We start from the raw sequence: 22,912 nt of genomic DNA, 5'->3' as shown, positions 1-22,912 counted from the left end.
CCGGAGCGCGGCAAATGCAGGAGCCGGAGCCGGGGAGGAGGGAGGGGAGGGCGGAGGACACGACGGAGGGAAGCGGAGAGAGCGAAGGAAGGAGTGTGCGAGCGTGGGAGAGCCTCGAAAGAGCCGCAGGGCGACCGAGAGGGTACAGGAGAAGCAGGAAACTGGAGTGCAAGGGCCGAAGCCGGGAGAGGTGGCGGGTTCACCGGGAGTCTAGGATGGCAGTGTGACTCCGAGAAGGTAGGACAGCGCGGGAGAGGCTCGGAGGAGAGGCAGACAGGAGCAAGTGGACCGTATTCCCTGGCAGAGAACAGGGAAGTTGGGAAGGGCCTGTGGGACTGCGAACATTACAGATCTCGGGAGTAGAAAGAAGACTTTTTACAACTCATCAGCCTTACCTCCCCCATAATGCAAAAAATAAATAAATAAAAGATGGACCCTTAGCATCCACTTGAGTAGGTCACGGGCTCCCCACCAAAGCTGATTTACAACTGCTTATTCATTCCGTGTCTCGCTGTGACAATGTGCCCTCCTCTGTGCCAGGCATGATGGTGAGACCATTAAAAGAAAGGAGACACACTTACGATTTTGCAGCTATTGTTGCCATTAAAATGGGTTTCAACATGCGAGTCCTGCCTCCTAGAGTCTGGCTTGTATCTTCCTGCAATTCAGGGAGCGAGCGACCCTTCTGGTGGTCCATGTTTGAGTTCCGGGGTCCACTAGGCAGCTAAGTGGGGTGTAGGGAGCGGGTGTGAAAGATGAAGCCCACAGCCCAATCTGGAGAGATTGTTTTCCAAGAAGATGGAATTGTGTTAAGTAATTATGTCGTGTAAGTTTTTTTTTTTTAATTTTTATTTATCTATGATAGTCACAGAGAGAGAGAGAGAGGCAGAGACATGGGCAGAGGGAGAAGCAGGCTCCATGCACCGGGAGCCCGACGTGGGATTCGATCCCGGGTCTCCAGGATCGTGCCCTGGGCCAAAGGCAGGCGCTAAACCGCTGCACCACCCAGGGATCCCTGTGGTGTAAGTTTTAAGGGGAAAATATGATCAGAGCAAGATGAAGAGAAGCAGAACACGGAGGGAAAAGTCATGAGCTCCCTTATAACTCCAGCTGCCACTCCTGCTTATCTAAACATCTAGCTTTCATTTCTACTTTAAGGAAATCCTTCAAACTCTCTTGCCTGTGATACTTCTAGGCATTGTAAAACCTCTTAGCCTACATACAGCTTCAGTGAGCCAAAACCAAACTCTCTCTCGGCTTCAGCTCCGACACCCTTTTGATAGTTTCCTTCATGGCCTGTAATAACTGAGTCATTAATAGCTAAGCTACTCTCAGCCAAGAACCACTGATCTCTTTTCAACAACCGAATTCAGATAAGACCTCAAATACCCTTTCTCTTGCTAGCTGCTCTGTACTTTTACATTTTCTTTTCTTTTTTTTTTCTAATTTAATTATTTATTTTAGAGAGAGAGCATGTGTGAGCAGGGGGATGGGCAGAGGGAGAGACACCAAGAATCTCCAGCAGACTCCACACTGAGCACAGAGCCCCACACGGGACCAGGCTCCATCTCCCGACTCCAAGATCATGATGTGAGCCAAAACCAAGAGTCAGATGCTCAACCGACTGAGCCACCCAGGCACCCCACTAATTTAAAAAGAATGTTTTTAAACTCCACTAGAGTTCATATAGTGTTATATTAGTTTCAGGTGTACAATATAGTGATTCAACACTTTTGTACATCACCCAATGTGCTTTTACACTTTCTCTGCCAGCTCAGAAAGAGAGAAGAAGGGGACAAGATCATGTCTTCTCCCCCATCCACCTGAGATCCTCTGACTCTCACTTGCCATGGGATGTGGTTGCCTAAATTAGCCAGTTTCTAACTAGGCTAGCTCCTACTCATTCTATGAAGCCTCTACTCCTCTGGCTTCCCCCTACCTTTCTAATGAATGGCTAATTAGCATGGAAAAGATTGTCTTTAATGAAGCAGATCTCTCCAAAGTTCTTAAACAGCTTTGCAAAGATTCTAAAGAGAATTTAAGATCCTAGATCAGAGATCGGCAAGCTTTTCCTGTAACAGCCAGATAGTTACTATGTTAGGCTTTGCAGGCCTGATGGTCTCCGTTGAGATGACTCAAGTGTCCCCCTATACTTTGAAAATGGTCCTAAACAATAAGCCAGTAAGTGTGGCTGTGTTCTAATAAAACTTTATTTGTGGACACTGAAGTATGAACTTCATGTAATTTTTATGTGTCATGAAATATTCTTTTTCTTCTTTTTAAATTTTAATGTAAAAACCATTCTTAGCTCATAGGCTCTGCAAAAAGAGGCAGCAGACCAGATTTGGCTCACCAGCCATCAATGATTACATACCCAAGTGTGCTACAAAGTACAAGTTCTATCATAGATCAAAGAAGAAAGACATGGTCCTGGACCAAAAGAGCCAAAAGTTTCCTGTGGAAAATGGGATTTGAGGTTGGGCATTAAGGGAAAGATAAAAGTTAGGCACCTTTTAGGTGGAAGGGAATGGGAAGAAGGGGGGGAAAAAACCACCTCTGGGTGTTAACAAGAGAAAAATGATGAAGTAAGATTGTGGTGGATGATAGGGAAGCTGCCAGAGACATGTGAGGGCCTTGAACATCAGAACAGGGAATGTAAACCTGACTCTTGCACAAACAGCATGTCTAGATTGCTCTTGCAGAGGAAACAGGACTGATTTGGCAAGAGAAAGATGAGGAGCAAGGAGAACAAGGTGGGAAAATGACAGTTGTACAAAGTATAAGAGTCTGAGTCCATGTAGGGAAAGTAACAGAAGAGAAGAGACGTGTTTGAGCCAGAACCTGGGGGTCTGCACAGGATAAAGCAGGCTGAGACCGGAGGTTTGGCTCAACAGACACCTGAGTGAGGTCACTCGGAGGTCAGATGCAGACAGGGCAGGTGAGAACCTCAGGTAGCCATGGTCCAGAAGTCAGAATGGAGTCAGGAATCAGACTGGAGGACTAATGAGCATCCCATCAGGGAATCCGGATAGCAAAGGATCAGGATCCGCTCTGAAAGATAGCGACGAGAAAGGGAAACAGGAACATATCCAGGTGACACCATGGAACCGGTGCTGCTAGAACGTGCTTGGCACAAAGTAAATCTCCGTTAAATATTTGCTAAGCGAATGAATGAATTCCCAAATCATAATGCATGATGCACGTGGGAAGGGCATGAGCTTGGAATCAGACCTTAATGCATATAAGCCTATTTATTTATGTCAAAAACATTTATTCTATGTGTCAGGCATGTATAAGCCCCAAGGATCTAAAAGTAAAAGAGGCGGCTCTTGACTTCAACAACTCACAGTCGATTGACAGAGTCAGAGAGAAATACGATTACTCTGCAATATGATCAGGGTTGTGACAGATGTGCGTGCAGAGGGGTAGCTGTGAGCCACCGGGCCGAGCGGATCACGAGGACCGGGACGGGCTGTGCAGTGATTTGGAAGCGGAGGTATGCAGGGCAAGTCCAGCCCGACAGAAGAACAGGGGCCGAGGTTCAGAGGTGACCGGGCCCCGCTCGTTCAGGGCTCCCTCAGCGTGTAAGCACATCTAGAGCCAAAATGTGTCGTGTTCGATCACGGGAGGGAAGCGGGCTTGGAACAGATGAGGCCAGAGTGATAAATCGGGGCCAGATCACGAAGGACTGTGTGTGACATGCTAAAGGGATTGGATTTTATCCTGAAGGTGATGGGAAGCAAATGAAGAATTTTAAGCAGGAAAGAGACATGATCAAATTTGCATTCTAGAAATAGCAACAGCATGGAGGACGGGCTGGAAGAAGATGAGGCTGGGTGTGGGGAGAATAATTTAACAGGTTACTGCAGTAATAAGTGGGAGATGGGGGGGGGCCTGAGCCCAGTAAGAGCCGTGGGCACGTCGGGCTGGGAGGCAGGAATGACAGGTGAGCTGGCGATGGTTTCCAGGGAGTGAGGGAGAGGAGGGGGGCTAGGTGACTCCCCGGCTTCTGGCTCGCATCTGGGAGCAGGTGGCAATGCAGGGGAAGGAAGACGGTAAGAGAAGGAATGTGTACCGACTTCCTTCCAGGTTCCAAGCACCAAGGAACTTTACATATATTGCTTTATGTAATCTTCACAACAAACCTCGCTAAGGAGGTGTTATTAACCCCCTTTTCCAGATAAGAAAAGTGAAGTTTAGATAGTTTAACCCACTAGGCCGTAACCAACACAGATGATTTTCAGACCCTGGGACAGGCATGGGGGAGGAAGGTAAGGACATGGGTTAACCTCAGAGCCTGCTCCCCACGGAGGTCAGGGGCGGACCCCGGCAGCTCCCAGCCTCACTCTTGCTCTGTGGGGGAGACTCTAAGACTGGGAGCACTTCTTTTTAATTTTTTTAAGATTTTATTTATGTATTTGAGAGAGAATAAGAGAACAGAGGGAGAAGCAGACTCCCAGCTGAGCAGGGAGCCCAATGTGGGGCTCGATCCCAGGACTCCAGGATCACCACCTGAGCCAAAGGCAGGTGCTCAACTAACTGAGCCACCCAGGCGTCCCTCCTCCCACCTTTTTAAGTTTTATTTAAGTAACCTCTACACCCCAGATGGAGCTCAAACTCATGACCCCGAGATTGAGAGCCCAGTGCTCTTTTGACGAGGCAGCCAGGTGCCCCAAGGCTGGGAGCACTCCTGTACCTAGGAGAGCAGGCTCCGAGAGGCGTGTCCCCAAGCCAACAAGAACAAGGCTCAGGGCAATCCCTGGGCCCCGGGAGAAGGGGCAACCCTGGGCCAGAGCATCTCTGCAGCAACCTGAGCTCCTCCCTAAGCACGTCAGGGAGAGCCAGGAGGAGGAGGACTGCATCCCCTCCCTTGTCTGGGAGTGGCCCAGCCTGATCCTATCGGACTCCCTTGAGCTGGGTCTCAGGGAGGTCAAATATTTAGGGAAGGAGCAAAAAAAGTAATTCAGCCAGCAAGAGCCAGAGTCAGAATTATTTTTTTAAGACTTTATTTATTTATTTGACAGAGAGAAACAGAGAACATACAAGCAGGGAGAGAGGCAAGCAGAGGCAGAGGGAGAAGCAGACTCCCCACTGAGCAGGGAGGCAGAGGCGGGACTCGATTCCAGGACCCTGGGATCATGACCTGAGCTGAAGGCAGAGGCTTACCCCACTGAACCACCCAGGTGTCCCTCCTCTTGACCTCTTCCACCCTCCACCTCTGGCAACCAAAAATCTGATCTGTTTCTAAGAGTTTGTCTGAGGTTCTACATCTAAGTGAGATCACACAGCGTTTGTCTTTCTCTGACTTACTTCGCTTAGGATGATGCCCTCAGGGTGCGTCCACGTCACAAATAGCAGGATTTCCTTCTTTTTAGGGCTGAATAGTATTCCAATGTGTGTGTACCCATCTTTACCCATCTTTTAAAAAAAAAAGATTTTATTTACTTATTCATGAGACAGACACAGGCAGAGACACAGGCAGAGGGAGAAGCAGGCTCCCTGCAGGGAGTCCCACACGGGACTCGACCCCGGGACCCCAGGGTCACAGCTTGAGCCTCCCAGGCACCCCTATCCATCTAAGCTATTATAAATAATGCTACAATGAATGCAGAGGTTCACATATCCTTCAGGACAGAGACTTTGTTTCCTTTGGATATACACCCAGAAATGGAATTGCTGGATTATACGGTAGTTCTATTTTTAATTTTTTGAGGCACTCCCATACTGTTTTCCATGGTGGCTGTGAATTTACATTCCCACACACAAGGGTTTCCTTTCTTCACGTTCTCGCCACCACTTGTTAGCTCTTGTTTTTCTGGTGTGGGATGGTATCTCACTGCGGTCTTGATTTGCATTGCCCTGATGATGAGGGATGCTGGCACCTTCTCGTGTACCTGTTGGCCATTTAAACATCTTCTTTGGAAAAATGTCTATTGAGGTCCTTTGTTCATTTTTAATTGGGTTATTTGGAGTGTGGGGGGGGGATTATTTGGTTTTGGTTCCAGCTTTTGCTATTGAGTTTCTTAATTATTTTTTTTTTTTATTTATGATAGTCAGAGAGAGAAGGAGAGAGGCAGAGACATAGGCAGAGGGAGAAGCAGGCTCCATGCACCGGGAGCCCGACGTGGGATTTGATCCCGGGTCTCCAGGATCGCCCTGGGCCAAAGGCAGGCGCTAAACCACTGCGCCACCCAGGGATCCCATATTTTTTAAATTAATTAATTTATTTATTCATGATAGACATAGAGAGAGAGAGAGGCAGAGACACAGGAGGAGGGAGAACCAGGCTCCATGCAGGGAGCCCGACGCAGGACTCGTACCTGGGACTCCAGGATCGTGCCCTAGGCCAAAGGCAGGCACTAAACCGCTGAGCCACCCAGGGATCCCATCTTAAATATTTGGGATATTAACCCCTTACTGGATGTGTCCTTTGCAAACATTTCCCCCCATTCTCTAGGTTGCCTTTTCGTTTTGTTGATGGTTTCCTTTGCTGTGCAGCTTTTTAGTTTGATGCAGTCCTACTTGTTTATTTTTTATTTTGCTGGTTGTGCCTTAGGTATCGTAAAGCGGCATTTTAAGACCTACTGAGGGACACCTGGGTGGCTAGGCAGTGGAGCATCTGCCTTTAGCTCAGGGCGTGACCCCGGGGTCCTGGGATCCAGTCCTGCATCGGGCTCCCCATAGGGAGCCTGCTTCTCCCTCTGCCTGTATCTCTGCCTCTCTCTGTGTGTCTCTCATGAATAAATAACTAAAATATTTTTTAAAAAGACCTACTGAATTTGAGATGCCTATGTGACATCCAAGTGAAGTCAGCTAATAAACTGGTGGGTGGGTGTATGCAGAACGCCGTCCTCCTGTCATCTCTCTCCCAGGGGATGGTACTTCATCACTTAATCACTCAAGCTAGAAACCTGGAGTCCTGTGTGACTCCTCTTCCTCTTCCTCTTCCTCTTCCTCTTCCTCTTCCTCTAGTAGCCACCAAGTTCCAGTGATTGCACCTCCCATGTATTTCTCAAAACCCCCTCTTCCTCTACAGCTTCCCACTGTGCTACCTCAGGCGTAATCTTCTCCCAACTACATCGCGGCCATAGCTTTCCTACTGGTCCCTTTGCCTCAGACCCTGCACCATCAGATCCATCTTCCAAACAGCCAGCAAAGTAAGATATCTAGAGTGAGATAGATCTAACCAGAATAGGTCTGCCCGTGTCATTTCAAAAGCTTTCTGATGGATCCAGCCTGCTTCGTCTGGGAGACAGGAGGTCCCCTGTGAACTGGCCCTGCTTCCATCTCGGCCTCCTAGCCCACCGCTCCAGATTTCTTCCCTCCCACTCCCAATCTGGAGTGCTGGGCTCCAGCCCGAGAGGTTTATTTGGGGTTCGACCACAGGCACCTTTTGGATCTGGCTTCTGGAACTTTCTCGCGTTGCACCTTCTGCTTAAACTGCGTTTTGTTTTCACCTAACTCCTCATTACCCTTTCAAAATCAACTCAGCTGTCACTCCTCCGGGAAGCCTTTCCTGCCTACTCCTCAACACCTTTTTGCCAAAGTGGATTAGGTGCCCCTGCTCTGTGGTCCCATATGCTCCATGCACAGCGCCATCATTGATCTGATTAGATTTCTATCTGTGCAAACGTCTGCCTTTCTCACTAGCACTTTTTTTAAGATTTTATTTCCTTATTCATGAGAGAGAGAGAGATTGAGGCAAAGACACAGGCTGAGGGAGAAGCAGGCTCCCTACAGGGAGCCCGACGTGGGACTCGATCCCAGGACCCCGGGATCATGCCCTGGGCCAAAGGCAGACGCTCAACTGCTGAGCCACCCAGGCGTCCCCTCACTAGCACGTTTAAGGTCCATTCCATAAGGCCAGAAGAGCATCTTAGTCAGCTTTTCATTCCTAATGTCTACCACATAGTAGGTTCTTAGTCAATATATGTTGGTTAGATTAATTGGTATGAATTCTCACAGTCACACTCAGAAGAATATGCCAAAAGATGTGCACCCAGAGATGTGCTCAGCATCCCCCAAGAACCAGATCTAAGCACCTGGGCTCTCTGGAACTCCACTTATTTCAAAATATAATAGTTAATACAATTCATTCTGGGGGACTAAATAAGGCTCTGTATCTCTCTCTCTGGGTTTTTTTACTCCAACCTGATTGTGGGTTCGTGTTTATTTATTTACAATAGTTTTTTTATTCATTTGAGACAGAGACAGAGTGAGCAAGGGGGAGCAGCAGAAGGAGAGGGAGAAACAGATTCCCCGTTGCGTAGGGAGCCCAATGTGGGGCTGATCCCAGGACCCCAAGATCATGACCTGAGCTGAAGGCAGATGTTTAACTGATGGAGCCACCCAGGCGCCCCTACACATGGGTTTTAAACTCATATTTAGAGCAACGTTAATTATGATTGAACTTTTAATGGAAGAAAATAACATGACTAAATAAATAAATATGCTTATTTCTAGTGGGAGAAGGCTGTACCAGTGCAGAAATAGCAAACACCTGGGATGCCCAGTTGGATCAGCAGTTAAGCGTCTGCCTTCAGCCGGGGGTGTGATCCTGGAGTCTCAGGATCGAGTCCCACATCGGGCTCCTTGCATGGAGCCTGCTTCTCCCTCTGCCTGTGTCTCTGCCTCTCTCTCTCTCTCTGTCTCTCATGAATAAATAAATAAAATCTTAAAAAAAATAGCAAACACCAGGGGAGATCTGCAGTGAGGACCTTCAAATTAGAAGACAGCTTTGGACTCCATTCTAGCATGTGTGTAGTATCAGATTTACCTAACATAGATGTAACCAAAATGTTGTCCATCCCCAAAACATCCAAATAACTTTTGAAATGCTTTTTCAGTTCATAGATATTGAGAGAACACACACACACACACACACACACAGTTTTCACACCTGCAAAATATTCTTCAGTGTTGATGGAACATGAGACAACCCTGGTGAAGACTCCTACTTGTGATTCTTAAACTTATTAATTAGAAGCCCTTCATCTTGGCTCTAGACAGGACTGAGAACATCATCTGCAGGGCGTGTTGAAAAACAGAAAGGCAGATTCCCATTCCCTTACTCAAAAATCATTAAGAATTTCAAGACAGGAACAACTGGGTGGCTCAGCGGTTGAGCGCCTGCCTTCAGCCCAGGGCGTGATCCTGGAGTCCAGGGATCAAGTTCCACATCGGGCTCCCAGCATGGAGCCTGCTTCTCCCTCTGCTGCTGCCTCTCTCTGTGTGTGTTTCTCATGAATAAATAAATAAAATCTTAAAAAAAAAAAAAAAAAAAAAAAGAATTTCAAGACAGCCATGGCCGAGCATGAAACCAAACCCAGGACCCTCCTGAGCCCCGGCTCTTGTGTGACTGCACAGGCCAGGTGCCCACGAAGCCAGCTGGGCGCAAGAGTCCTCAAATCAATCCTAACTACTACCTCTAATTGATAAGAGGCTACTCTGATTTAATTCTCAGCTCTCCCCAGTTAGGAAGTATAGACCTCACTAGCTCTTCGCAGAAGCTCTTCGTTAGACCTCAGTCTCTTCTTAAGAACCTTCCTTGTAGGTGCCTTGTGCAATTGGCATGCCTGTTGTTTAACTGTTGTCCTACTGCACATGAAGAAGCTTGCTCTCTCCCTCTCCCTTCCCTGCTTGTCCAAGATCCATGTTCGAAGGAGGCTTGCCGATCTAGCCCGAAGCTCAGTAGTAAGGAAGGGCTCCGTGGGTCTGATAAGCAGCAGCTTCTAGTGAGTCATGAGGCCCCGTCCCTACCCAGCAGGGTCCCTCCCTGTGTGCCAGCAGCCTGCACCATGGGCATGCTGGGAAAACCTCCCACCTGGGCCTTTGCCCCAGGTCCAGAGTCTGTGCCTTATCTAGGCAGTTGCCGAGAACCACTGGACGCCACGCGGAACAGAAATTCCCTGTTTTCCAGGTATGGAGGGTCATAATCCCTAACTCCGAACACTGGCAGTTCCTGAGACCCAGGGGAAAGCAGGTGCAGAGTTAGAGTCTGCAGATGACAGGCCTAAGAGTAGCAGGTAGGAAATCTTCTGGGGGCCAGAGACGAGAGGCAATAAAGCACAGATAAGACAGAGGGTCAGGCCCACGGAAGGTTCGGGAAGAGGTCCCATCGCCGGGCAGAAGGAGCAGAAGAGCATCAAGGGTGGCCTCCGGCTGACTGCTAACCTCTCCCACACTCAGGGGCCTGTGACAGCATCACAGCATCTGAGGCCATGGCCAGCGGGGACGATGAGCCCAGGAACTGTATGGTATGTGGAGACCGAGCCACGGGCTATCATTTCCATGCCCTGACTTGTGAGGGCTGCAAGGGCTTCTTCAGGTAAGAGCTTCCTCCCTGGGAGAAACGACCTCCCTAACTGCCCACGGGGCAGCCTGTCAGCCCTGGCACATGCCCGGGCTTGTCCAGCCAGTCCTGCCTCTCAGGGCCTGACTGCCCCGTGGCTAGCATGCTACATCTTGCCAACCACAACACTGCATACACAGGTGACAATAATAGAGGGAAGGCCGAGTGTTGGTCCTGTGGACACAACCCCTTGGTCCAGAGTACTTATTACGTACTCACCACCTGTAGAGCACTGAGCCAGTGCTGTGCCAGCAAGGCTCTCCTAAGTGATCTTGTGTCCCTGTGGAAATGCTTGAGAGGTGTTGTACCCTGCCCACCCTTAGGGACCCTTGGCCACAGCTCAGATTGGCCCACATCACCAGACATCCTTTTAGACCATGTCATCTCAGCCCCTCACGTAGCCACCTGTTCACTGGCATCCACGACCACCCTCCTGAGTGTCTCCATCTCTCACAGACGAACGGTCAGCAAAAGCACCGGGCTCACCTGCCCCTTCGCTGGAAGCTGTAAGGTCAACAAGGCTCAGAGGCGCCACTGCCCGGCCTGCAGGTTGCAGAAGTGCCTAGATGCTGGCATGAGGAAGGAAAGTGAGTTGGCCCCCTCCCAACGCAAGAATCCACCCAGCAGGTCTCTCTGTTCTGTCCTCTGTTCCCAAAGCATATTCTCCGCACCAGAAGAGTGAGCTTTTGGAAACAAGTCAGATGATGTTCCTATTCTGCTCAAAACCCCCGTGACCCCTCATCTCTCTTACAGTCCGAGATCTCATGGCCTAGCTTCCCCCACAGAGCCTCCCAGACTTTATCTCCTACTCTTCCCTCCTGGTTCAATCCATCACGGCCACCCTAACTTCAGTGCCCTGCCCCCACCCCAAGCACACCCAGCACACGCTCCTCAGGACTTGTGCACTTGTGCTTGCCATTCCCTCTACCCAGAATGCTCTTCCCCTAGATATTCACATGGCCTGATTTTTCTCTCTCACACATGTAGTGCCCGTCACTTAGTAGGTACTTGGTAGCTGTTGGGTGAATCATTTAATGCCATTTCTCTGTGCCACATGATGAGGCTATGCTCCCAACAGATGATGTCACTGGAGCTCACGGAATGTGCCTGAGTTTCCTCAGCTGCAAAGTTGCAGCCTCCGTGTTCAGACCCTTCCAACGCCCAAGCCCTAGCTTTCCCGTGGTATCACACCAGTTTCCAATATGGAGCAGCAGATAGGAAACCATAGGAGCCAAAAAATCTTCGCTGGATTTCTATCTGCATCGCTCTAGTATTCTGTGACCTTGGACCAGCCACTGGAGAGCCAGCCCGTTCACGTATCTGACGAATATGGATAAGAACACCTGCCCTGTGTACCCATAGCATTGTTCCGTCCAGCCAGGTGTAACCCCAGAACCCTTGAAATTATAGGGCTGATGTTTTAGGAACCAAGTGCCCTCCTTCTTCAGTGTTTGCCCAAAAGCTAACATCTCCCTCCACCGTGACCACTCCATTCTCCACCCTCCTCTCCCCTCCCTCACCCCCGACGGTGCCTCTCGGGCTGGGGAGAGTGTGCAGGAACCCCTACCACCTGAGCCTCCAGGACTTCAGCCAAGCCCAAGGAGGCCTCAGGACTGCTCGTCCCTTCCCGTGTCCTTTACTGTGCGGGGGATCCGACGGGTCCGGGGCATGGGGCTGGCAGAGAGAGGTGCTCTCCCCCGGCCTCAGTGGCTTTGTCCTCTTTCCCGGGCAGTGATCCTGTCGGCTGAAGCCCTGGCGCTGCGGCGAGCAAAGCAGGCCCAGCGGCGGGCCCAGCAAGCACCTCTGCAGCTGAGCAAGGAGCAGAAAGAGCTAGTCCAGACACTCCTGGGGGCTCACACCCGCCACGTGGGCACCATGTTTGACCAGTTTGTGCAGTTCAGGGTGAGAACCAATAGAGGCTTTGGGCTGAAATGTGACCCCAAGGGTGCCTGAGGGGGCTGGCCTGAGGGCAAGACTTCTCCAGGACCCCAGTATAGACAGGCTCCTAGGCCCAGAACCCTTCCAAGACAGGGCTGGAGAGATCCCTGGGACCCGAGCCGCTCATTTAGGCTCTGATGTCTGCAGCCTCCAGCTCATCTGTTCACCCACTACCAGCGCTTGCCCATCCCAGTCCCTGTAATGCCTCTGCTCGTGCACTTGGCGGACATCAACACTTTCATGGTACAGCAAGTCATCAAGTTCACCAAGGACCTGCCCCTCTTCCGGTACGTGAGCTCCCCTTACCTTTCTGAGCTCCCCTTACCTTTCGGGAGGAAAGCACTCTGATAAATTATAATCTCTCAGGATCCCTGGGTGGCTCAGCGGTTTGCACCTCCCCTTGGCCCTGCCGTGACCCTGGAGCCCCAGGATCAGTCCGCATCGGGGTCCCTGCAGGGAACCTGCTTCTCCCTCTGCCTCTATCTCTCTCATGAATAAATAAAATCTTTAAAAAAAATAACAATCTCTCTCTCTCTCTCTCTCTCTCTCTCACACACACACACACACACACACACACAGTCACGGACAGACGCACTAGCCCATCCTGCAGCCTTGCCGAAGCCCCAGGTCCTGGATCCCCTCCTTTGCTCTTAAGCGAGCTCAGTGGGAGCTCGGAGCTCCCCGCCCGGGTAGAGTCTAACGCGCTCCTGTGCTCCCCAAGGTCCCTGCCCATGGAGGACCAGATCTCCCTCCTCAAGGGCGCAGCTGTGGAAATCTGTCACATTGCTCTCAACACCACGTTCTGCCTCCAAACGCGACACTTCCTCTGCGGGCCGCTGCGCTATACGATGGAGGACGGCGTCCACGGTGAGGCGGTGCTCGCACCCAGGGCTGCGGCCTGCCCTGCCCCCCTGCCCCCTCTCCCCGCCCCTGCTCCCTGCCCCTACCTGCTGCCCCTGCTCCTGCCCCCTACCTGCTGCCCCTGCTCCTGCCCCCTGCCCTGTGGCCTATGGCCTGTGGCCCGGCCAGAGGGAGCCTAAGACTAGCCTTTCCCCCAGCGGGCTTCCAGGAAGAGTTTTTAGAGTTGCTCTTTCGCTTCCATGGGACCCTGAAGCGACTCCAGCTCCAGGAGCCCGAGTACGTGCTCCTGGCCGCCATGGCCCTCTTCTCTCCGGGTGAGCATCCCCCAAAGCCCAGAAGCTTCAGCTCCTCCCGGCCCCCGGACTCCCTCCAGCCCGGGCCTTCGTCAGCAAACCCAAGCCCGGCCTTCCCCGCCCGTGCCTTCCAGACAGGCCTGGGGTTACCCGGAGGGAAGAGATAGACCATCTGCAAGAGGTGATGGCCCTGACCCTGCAGAGCTACATCAGAGGCCAGCAGCCCAGGCCTCGGGATCGGTATGGGGGGTACGGGGGGTGGGGGGTTGGAGGGGGTACGAGGGGGGGTGCTAGGGAGCTGCAGGGGCAGCACAGCGAGGGGAGCACTGAGCTCAGGAGCAACGCTCTACCGGCCTTGCCTCTGGGAAACCGGGTCCCTGGGGGGCTCTAGTCCTTCCCTTTGCACCTCATATGGTTCTGGCATCCAAACCGCTCCTACTGCTGTTTCATCGGATTTTTTCCAGACTTTTTTTTTTTTTTTTTATTCAGTAGATGCAAAGTAGTAGCTCGCAGGCTCTGTATGATAGCATTCCTGAGATTGATGACACCCATCGCCTTACCAGTCCCGCTCTCCGGGCTACGCAGCCTTCCAAGATTCTTGTTTGCTCTCTCTCCTTGGCCCTTCCCTTCCTCTCCAATGGCCCAATCCTTTCATCTTTCATTCCCCTTGAAGTTACGGTCGTTCAGGTTCATGGCCAAAGCCAGGACCTGGCTCAACAGTCCGTGATCTACCCAGGCTCTGAGGTACACTCCACCTGTTCTCGTTTGTTCCTCTATGAGCCAGTTTGGCCAGAAGAGGGATGCTTTATACCACACAACACGCCACCTTCTAGAACCTGCTCTAGAAGGCCAGATCCACAGATTCCACACAGTTGAAGTTCTGACCAAGTCTGGGGCCTTCTTCACACCCGGCCCTCAGACCTCTGGAGTCAAGAAAAACAGCATGGTGAGAGAAGACAGTGTCAGAGGGCCCCTTGGGGGCCTTTGGAGTTTTTGATAAACTTGTCATACCGGAGCAAGACTTTCTCTAGTGTTCAGACCCAGCCTCACTGAGGGAAGTTCAGGGGAGCAGGACCTCAACACAACACTCTCGGCTGCCTCGTTTCCCTCTTTCCCTGGTGACCCCACTACTTCCTCCAAAGGTTTCTGTATGCGAAGCTGCTGGGCCTGTTGGCTGAGCTCCGGAGCATTAACAATGCGTACGGGCACCAAATCCAGCACATCCAGGGACTGTCTGCCATGATGCCGCTGCTCCAGGAGATCTGCAGCTGACACCCCAGCCCGCCTCCTCCCCGGCCCACCCAGACACACTGGACTGCAAAGGGGCAAATGCTGGGGCCGGAGGTCAGGATTGGTAGAAAGGGAGCCCAGTGGTCGTAATGAAAGACTAAAGTGATTAACCGCCTCTTCATGCAGTCTTGGGGTGGTGGGGGATGACCGTGGGGACACAGCTGTTCTCTGGATGCACAGAAGATGGGAAGGAGGAAGCCTCAGGGCCAAGAGGTAAAGAAACTCCTTTTGGGAACTGGGGCCAGAGTGCGGGGGGCACTTTCTGAGGTCCAAGGTTTAGCCTTTCAGCCCTTCTTTCCCAGCCCTGGGAGACTCTGGGATGGAAAACAGGATAGGGAGCTAATCCCATGCAGACTGGTCTGCTCTGAAGAGGAAGAAGCTAGGAGCTTTAATCCACAGGGAAACGAAGAAGGGGGAAAAGAGGGGGGGAAAGTCGGCCAGACATACCCCTTAATCTTTCTTCCCTTCGTCCAGAGCCACAAGAGCACGGGAAGAGGACCCTGGGGCCAGTGGTGGAGGTGGGAGCCTCACACCACGGCCTCAGCAGCTGCCCCCGTGGCAGCTCCAGTTCTGAGGAGGGCACGGTCCTGTCCCCCACTCTGCTCCTGGGACCGAGGGGTCACCCAGCAAGGTGGGCTCTGGAGAGGGGCCTAGTCTCTGGCCCTAGGGCACCTGACTCAGAGGTTCCAGCGTCTGTGGGGGCTGGCTCTGGGGCCACCTCAGCCCACAGTGATACTGAAGCCACAGTGGAATCTGTTGCGCCAGTGATTGAGGAAGGCTCCAAGGGCTAGGGTGACGGGCAAGGGGGGCATCTTCTTCTCCAGCACAGCACCCACACACCAGTTACTGTCCACCAGGCCTGTTGTGGAACAGGATACAGACTAGGTTATTTCACAGGCGTGGACAGAGGGATCAGAAGTAAGGTCAGAAGTAAGCTTCCCTCCCTCTGCCCACCCCCCCAGGTCCTCAGCACCTCCAAATGCCATCTTAATAACCCTCACCTCGAAACACCATGTTGGCCTGGGGCAGAGTCAGGTGGTAACCAAAGGAGAAGGTTGTGTCTTGCAGCCTTGTGTTTGCCTCAAACTCCACTCCAACCTGCACCTGAGAACCACGGCAAGGATGGGGGAAGGGCCTGTGTCAGTGGGCACTGCGGAGGCCGCCCGGGCTCAGCAGAATGAAGGCCTGCCGAAGACAGCCAAGCCGTGTGGGTGGGAGGCACCGCAGCGCAGCAGGGCCCGCAGAGGCCCCTGGGGGCCAGAGTTCACGACTGACCGGCTGGGGGGCGGGGGGCGGATCTGCAGGCTCACCTGTTCGTTGGCCCTGTGGTAATAACTCGCGTGGGCCCCACCTGAACCCACGTTCAACGTGGCCACCCAGTGGACAGCTGCAAAAACCAAAGCACAGGAGGCAAGGAGAGTTACTGTGGCAGGACCCAGGCCAGGAGCCGCCCGGAGTTCAGGGTCCCCTCCGCTCAGGCCCCCTCCTCAGCCCATACCCGAGTACTTCCCAGCCAGTGTCAGGATGGCCCCCTCTTCGCCCGGCCGCCGGTGATAAACCAGCTCTCCTCCCAGCACCAGCCGATGGGTGAGGCTCTGCAGGAAGTGAGCGACCATGATCACTGTGGAGCAGCGGGGGAGACACAGCGTCAGTCGTAGGGACGGCAGCCAGGCCCGCTCCCCGCCCCCCAGCCTGCCCAGGATGCTTCTCACCCCCGAACCTTCCAGACCATGAGGAGCCACAGCCGACACTAGCAGGTGGGCAGCCACGAGGAAAAAGCATCCCCGTCCCAGTTCCTCACCCGACTCCCCAATGAGGTCAGGATTCCCCAGGGTCAGGGTGGCTGTGTAGTCGTCTCCCCGGTACTCGCCATCGAACTGCCACGTCAGGAACTTGGCCTGCTGCGTCTGGGGAGGGAGAGCAAGGAGGAAAGCCTGCCTCCCCCCCCCCCCCCCGCACCGTCACTACTGCCCTGCTCCTCCCTCGAGCCCCCAGCCCAGAGCAGCAGCCTGGCTCTGGGGGTGGAGGCAGGAAGCCCGGGTCACCTGGAAGACAGCCTTGGCGCGGAGCCGCTCTGCCAAGAGGAGCAGGACCTGGGCGTTGAGGCTGCCGCTGCTGTCCATATCCCCGACCACGGTGGGGAACACCTGTTGGGGAGTGGGCACAGTAAGAGGGAGCTGGGGGGCACCCGGCAGCGTGCAGCCAGCCAGCCAGGATTTCTTTAACAGTACCCGGCGCCCCCTAGTGGAGTCACGGAGACAAGCCCGGGCTCTTGCCACAGCTGTTGCCCCCACTCTCTCCTCCCACGGAGAGAAAACCCAGAGAAGCAGGGGCCCTGCACATCCCTCCCCCCCAACACACACATTTCCTCCACCTCTAGACCCGGGCCCCAGGGCCGGGGGTGGGGTGGGGTGGTGGCTTCTAGAGAGACGGCCCAGGTGCAAGGAGTCCTCACCTCGGTGGGGCTGAGTTGCCAGTCCCCTGCATAGGCCGCATGGAGGTGGTAGCCTGGCAGGCCCAGGGCACTCATGTGCACGGTGTGAGCCACCTGAGGGAAGAGCAGTCAATGGAGGAAAGCATTCCTGCCACTTTCAGGCCCCGTCCCACCCTTTCTCTTCTCCCCAACCAGAAGGCCTTGCAAGAACCCCAAATATTCCAACATAGAGAGGGTCACCAAGACTCAAAGCAACAAGTCCCGCAGGCAAGGGAGGTGGAGAGAGCCCCACGTCCTCCCTCCTTTGTCCCACAGTAGCCTGGGTAAGGCTTGAGTGCAAAGGCAAGGAGGAGAGGCTCCAGGGATGGGCAGGGAGGAATGGTAGGGAGGACCAGAGAAGGGGGAGCACCTGGAAATGGCTGCTCAGAACCTTGTTGACCACGAGCTTTACTCCCTCCATCTGTGCTGGGAACACATCTGAAGGGGGTGCGGGGAGGGGAAGGGGGAGTAAGCACAGACAAGGAACCCCTGCCCCAAGACTTGTCTCCCCTTTCCATCCCATTGAAAGCACTTTGGAGGAACTGACCTCCTTTCGAGTCCTACCACGAAATGGTCCGCTCCACTGGGGCACCTGATCCTCCCTGAGGCTGGATGCCCCCGCTGGGATCTGCCCTCTCCTGCTCCCATCACTGGACACCCCAGATTCCAGACCCTCCCCTCCTCTGCCCCTTCAACGTGAGACCCCCAAATGCCAAGCTCTCACCTTTGCAAAGCCGGTGCAGCTCGTCGAAGCTCCCAGGGTTGGGCAGAGGCTCCTCGCGACGGGGACTCCGGCGGGGCAAAGCCCCCATCGGTGCCAGGCCCAGTGTGTTCCCCATCTCCGTCCAGGGGTCACGGGAGGGGCCGGGGTTAGCCTGAGAAAGGACGCTATTGCTCCCTCTACCCCCCTCGGGCCCCACCCCGCATCCTCCGACTCCCCAGTCCCAGAAACTTCCACATGGTCCGATGCTAGACCTGGAACAGGAAGAGTGGGGAGAGGATGCCGGTGGGGAGACGGACCCCCAGACCCGCTCCCGTCCCATCTTTGCTTCTTCACCCCCACCTGTCACCCCGTCCTCGCCTCCGTTCTCTAATCCAAGCTCTCATTACAGACCTCACCCAGCTTCCCAGTCTTTCTGCTCCTCATTCCTAGGCCCCAAGGCGAGGTTTGCAATGAAGCAACAGCCCTTACCGTCTCAGACAGTCATGCTGCCCCTTCTCCCCCGGCACACCCCGGTCATCTTGATGGGGGCAGCCATCTTGAGTGATGGCAGAACTGCGGCTTCACGCTGCATTCTCAGCGTGGTCGTGGGCGCCATCTTGGAAGCGGGCAAAAAAAAGGCATCAAAGACCCGACCCTCCCTTGATTGGACCCGCCCAATCGTTAAAAAAAAAAAGAGAGAAAAGAAGGCTCCTCCATCTCCCCGGGGCCAATGGGCGAGGAGGAAGCAAAGGCGGGGGGGGCTGACTCGGGTGCAGAGAGCTCCAACCCAGGCCCTGCAGAGGCGGGCGGGACTGGATTGGTAGCTCCGCAGGCTCGCTCGGGAAGGTGGCCTTAGGTCGCCCGGCCTCGGCGAGGGCGGGATGAAGCTGTGAGCGCGCGAGACGCTAGAGGGAGCATCTTGGAGCTTGGGCACCGAAGCTACTTTCTCCCTGCAGCCTGGAGGCTTCCAGTTTTGTGATGGGTAGCCGAGGGAGTGACTGTGACTACAGCATGTGGAACCCTGGTTCATAAGGCTCCCGGGTGCCCCCCCTCCAATCCCCAGGGCCTCCTGGCGGCCCGCCACCGTGCACCGCAGCACCCCGGGCACCTGCACAGGAGTGCCACCCGCAAGGACAGCTCTCCCGAGGACCTGGAGGTCGACACCTCTCAAAGTTCACCTACTTCTCTTGGTGGAATGGGAAGGGGTGAGAGTTTGGGGTAGAGGAGCAGGGACTGCAGCCTTAGTTCTAGCAGGAGACTACTCCCTGAAACGGCTGCCACCCCCCCCCCCCCGCCCCACCTCCCATCGCGAAATCCTTCCCTCATTGTCCAGGCGTAGTTGGCAAATACAATCTAGGACTATGGACTCTGGCCCCCACATGGGCTCCACTCCAGAGCCAGGGACAGTCCGCGGTGTGCCCTTCAGGACTAAGAACTCCACAGGGGAATAGATGAAGGTGGAATAAGACTTTGGGGGGGCTCGGGTCCCTTCCCTCACTAGCCCTCACACTTCCATCTCCATCTCTCAAGAATGTTCCATGTACACTTTGAGGGCAAAAGGGTAAAAGATACAAATGCTTCTGATGTATGTTTAGCTGATTTCATCTGCCTTGGGCCTGGGGAGTGTACCTTTGTCCTCCCTCACAATCAGGGCTGGCCCCGCGGCCGGCCTCTGCCGGAGGGATGCTGTGGCCCCTGCTGACTCATACTGGCTGACCACCACTTGAGAATGATCAGGTCATCCGGAGACCAGGGGGCATCAACCTTTATCCTTGGTAGAAGACTCATTGACTTCCTCTCTGGCTGGGCCTGACATTTGGAAGGGAAGGCAGAGGCTACTTTCTGAATTTGTTTTACTGGGGGAAGGGTGGACTCATCAGCACTCAGGAGGTCATTCTGGGCTCTCCTGTTTTTACTTCCTCAGCTCATTACACATTAACTGAAAAAGAGACCAATTCCATGACACATGCCCTCTGGCCCTAACCCTTATTCTCCTAATCCTCCTTCCCCCCCAACCCTCGTCTCTTAATTTCAATTCCTTTCCCCTTCCTTCTGTTCCCCAATACCTCTCTGCCAAGTTGCAGGTAGGGCTGAGGAGATGAAATCTACCCACAATGGGAAAAAGCTACCAGGGCTTTCTGGGAGAAAACTAGGAATCCTGCTTTCTGTGGCGTTTAAATCCAAAGACTGGGGGCACCTGGGTGGCTCAGTGGTTAAGCGTCTGCCTTCAGCTCAGGTTGTCATCCCAGGGTCCTGGGATCGAGTCCTGCATCGGGCTCTCCATAGGGAGCCTGCTTCTCTTCTGCCTATCTGTCTGCCTCATTCTGTGTCTCTCGTGAATAAATGAAATATTTTTTTAAAAAGTCCAAACACTAATAGCCCCACACCCAAAAAGAATTGACTATTGAATAAGCCTGAGGTATACCCCCTTGGCCTCCACAAAGGTCCACACCCCTTGACTCCCACCTCATCACCATGCTGGTCCTCTCCTATCCCATTCCCCCAGCTTGTTTATTCCAACATGTTCCTTGCCCCATGGGGCCCCTCCACAGCCCTTATCACCTGACAGGGGGGTGGGGAAGCAGGAGTCTATATAGTCCCTGGCTCCCCAGCCAGGTCAGGCACAGACAGCAAGGACAGAGAAGCTACAAGGTAGGGTAAGAGAGCGAGCAGTGTGGCCAGGATCCAAAAAGGCATCCCGTGGGAACGGAGGGAACCAGGGTTGCAGTGGGCACCTAGGTAGGGGTGTCTGCGGAGGGGCTGAAGCTCATTCAGCTTCAACGTCCTCCCCCACCCCCAGCTGTTTCCAGGCCACCATCCCCGCTGTTACCACCATGAAGCTACTCGCCGTGACTGTGCTGCTCCTCGTCATCTGTAGCCTCGAAGGTGGGTGTGATATGGAGAGGGGTCCCGAGAGGGAGAAGGTGCCAAGGGTCCCAGCTACCCATCTGAAAGATCGTTCCCTCTCGAAAGCTCAGGAGGTTCATCCAAAGACCTGGAGCTGGGTACCTATTCAGGGAGGGGGCTGAAAGCTGGGGCTGGCTACAGGCAGAGGCGTGGCAGGGGGCCAGGACTCATTGTTGGGGACCCAGCCCACAAGATGTGTGTGTGTGTGTGTGTGTGTGTGTATGTGTACGTGTCTGTGTGAGTTTCTGTGTATATGCAGGGGCTTTTGTGCGGAGACAGGCAGAGGAGCCGAATCTGCAGAGCTTGGTCTCTCAGTACTTCCAGACCGTGACCGACTATGGCAAGGACCTGATGGAGAAGGCCAAGGGCCCAGAGCTTCAGGCCCAGGCCAAGTAAGTCTCAGTGAAAGGGGCTCAGGGGGCGCATCCGCCTGGCTCAGTCAGTGGAGTGTGCAACTTGATCTCCGGGTTGTGAGTTTGGGCCCCACATTGGGTGTAGAGATTGCTTGAAAAGAAAATCTTTTTTTTTCTTTTTTTTAAATTTTACCTATTTATTCATGAGACACACACACACACACACACACACACACACAGAGAGAGAGAGAGAGAGAGAGAGACAGGCAGAGGGAGAAGCAGGCTCGATGCAGGGAGCCCGACGTGGGACTCGATCCCTGGTCTCCAGGATCGTGCCCTGAGCTGGAGGTGGCGCTAAACCGCTGAGCCACCCGGGCTACCCCCAGTAAAATCTTTTAAAAAAGAAAACAAGAGAAAGAGAGAGAGAGAAAGAGAAAGAGAAGAAAGAGAAAGAAAGAAAGAAAGAAAGAAAGAAAGAAAGAAAGAAAGAAAGAAAGAAAGAAAGAAAGAAAGAAAGAAAGAAAGAAAGAAAGAAAGAAAGAAAAAGAAAGGGAGGTTCGGGAACTAGGGAGCTATAGAGAGGAAGAAGAGGAGACGGGGGACACCTGGGTGGCTCAGTGGTCTTTCATAAATAAATGAAATAAAATCTTGGGCAGCCCGGGTGGCGCAGCGGTTTACTGCCGCCTGCAGCCGGGGGTGTGACCCTGGAGACCCAGGATTGAGTCCCACGTCCCGGCTCCCTGCATGGGGCCTGCTTCTCCCTCTGCCTCTCTCCCCTCCCCCCACCCCGTGTGTCTCTATGAATAAATAAATAAAATCTTTAAAAAAAATAAATAAAATCTGGGATCCGTGGGTGGCGCAGCGGTTTGGCGCCTGCCTTTGGCCCAGGGCGCGATCCTGGAGACCCGGGATCGAATCCCACGTCGGGCTCCCGGTGCACGGAGCCTGCTTCTCCCTCTGCCTGTGTCTCTGCCTCTCTCTCTCTCTGTCTGTGACTATAATAAATAAATAAATAAATAAATAAATAAATAAATAAATAAATAAAATCTTAAAAAAAAAAGAAGAGAAGATGGGAGTTTGCACAGAAGATGGAGTTCAAGGGGGTTTAAGTTGGAGAGAAAAATGCCTTTACCCCCCCCCCCCCGAAGATCCCACAGTCCTCTTGGACAGACAGGGCCAGCAGGAGCTAGGCTTTGAATTTCTGTCTCTAAGGTCTGTTCCTCTGCCCAGTGGAGGACTTGCCTCTTCTCCTAGGAGCGTTGCCATGCCAGGACGGACCAGGCACTAGAGTTTGGGGAGCTGGGTGTCACCTCCCAGCACCACCAAGGCCCCTGCCAGTGCCTAGGGTCTCTCACCCTGACCTCTAATCCTTTGAATCTACAGGGCTTACTTTGAGAAGACGCAGGAGCAGCTAACACCCCTGGTCAAGAAGGCCGGCACTGATCTGCTCAACTTCTTGAGCAATTTCATGGACCTCAAAACACAGCCTGCCACCCAGTGAGGTGTCCAGACTGTTGTCGTCCATCCCCAGGTGGCCCCTGGAACACCCACTGGCCAGGCTCAGAGCCCTTGTTTTCTAAATAAATATTGAAGGAGTCATATGTGAGCCTGGTGCTTTGGGGGACTGGGAGAAGTAGGGGTATTGGTGAGGGCAGGACAGAGAGGCCTGCTCCTGCTAGGAGAGGGGTTTGGTGTGAGGAGTGGAGGGAGGGTTGAAAAGATGGATGGTGGAGACAACGGGGA

The 22,912-nt window shown here is 53.5% G+C and overlaps 3 protein-coding genes across 10 annotated transcripts; 2 read left to right on the top strand and 1 right to left on the bottom strand.

Moving 5' to 3' along the window:
- Window positions 1-53: 53 nt before the first annotated feature.
- Window positions 54-14,843, top strand: NR1I3 (nuclear receptor subfamily 1 group I member 3). Of its 5 annotated transcripts, XM_072815041.1 has the most exons (10): window positions 54-237; window positions 866-1,022; window positions 10,189-10,327; window positions 10,808-10,938; window positions 12,084-12,253; window positions 12,437-12,576; window positions 13,011-13,156; window positions 13,348-13,464; window positions 13,578-13,683; window positions 14,586-14,843. In XM_072815041.1, the coding sequence occupies exons 3-10, from the start codon at window positions 10,221-10,223 to the stop codon at window positions 14,713-14,715; spliced, it is 1,047 nt and encodes a 348-aa protein (XP_072671142.1). In that variant the 5' UTR covers window positions 54-237; window positions 866-1,022; window positions 10,189-10,220; the 3' UTR covers window positions 14,716-14,843. The 5 variants fall into 5 exon arrangements, 4 of the variants coding, with proteins under 4 accessions (XP_072671142.1, XP_072671141.1, XP_072671140.1 ...); XM_072815040.1 differs by lacking the exons at window positions 54-237; window positions 866-1,022 and adding an exon at window positions 9,810-9,919; XR_012026003.1 differs by lacking the exons at window positions 54-237; window positions 866-1,022 and adding an exon at window positions 9,899-10,025 and having other exon boundaries at window positions 13,582-13,683; window positions 14,586-14,725.
- Window positions 14,844-15,098: 255 nt separating this feature from the next.
- TOMM40L (translocase of outer mitochondrial membrane 40 like) lies at window positions 15,099-18,748 on the bottom strand. 4 transcript variants are annotated; one of them, XM_072815043.1, is made up of 10 exons: window positions 18,399-18,748; window positions 17,931-18,181; window positions 17,577-17,644; window positions 17,189-17,281; window positions 16,779-16,880; window positions 16,446-16,640; window positions 16,232-16,328; window positions 16,044-16,120; window positions 15,735-15,837; window positions 15,099-15,592 (listed from the first exon to the last, which is right to left on the bottom strand). In XM_072815043.1, exons 2-10 carry the CDS (start codon window positions 18,043-18,045, stop codon window positions 15,453-15,455), a joined length of 990 nt encoding a protein of 329 aa, XP_072671144.1. In that variant the 5' UTR covers window positions 18,046-18,181; window positions 18,399-18,748; the 3' UTR covers window positions 15,099-15,452. The 4 variants fall into 4 exon arrangements, with proteins under 4 accessions (XP_072671144.1, XP_072671143.1, XP_072671146.1 ...); XM_072815042.1 differs by having other exon boundaries at window positions 17,931-18,081; window positions 18,399-18,740; XM_072815045.1 differs by having other exon boundaries at window positions 16,232-16,354; window positions 16,535-16,640; window positions 17,931-18,081; window positions 18,399-18,733.
- A 1,740-nt stretch (window positions 18,749-20,488) lies between these two features.
- APOA2 (apolipoprotein A2) lies at window positions 20,489-22,768 on the top strand. Its single transcript, XM_072814398.1, has 4 exons — window positions 20,489-20,561; window positions 20,710-20,795; window positions 21,076-21,208; window positions 22,553-22,768. The coding sequence occupies exons 2-4, from the start codon at window positions 20,744-20,746 to the stop codon at window positions 22,668-22,670; spliced, it is 303 nt and encodes a 100-aa protein (XP_072670499.1). The 5' UTR covers window positions 20,489-20,561; window positions 20,710-20,743; the 3' UTR covers window positions 22,671-22,768.
- Window positions 22,769-22,912: the final 144 nt, after the last annotated feature.

Source organism: Canis lupus, chromosome 38 (assembly GCF_048164855.1).
Source record: "Canis lupus baileyi chromosome 38, mCanLup2.hap1, whole genome shotgun sequence".
Lineage (NCBI taxonomy): Eukaryota > Metazoa > Chordata > Mammalia > Carnivora > Canidae > Canis > Canis lupus.
Note: the sequence above shows the minus strand (reverse complement) of the source record. Positions and strands in the feature narration are given on the sequence as shown.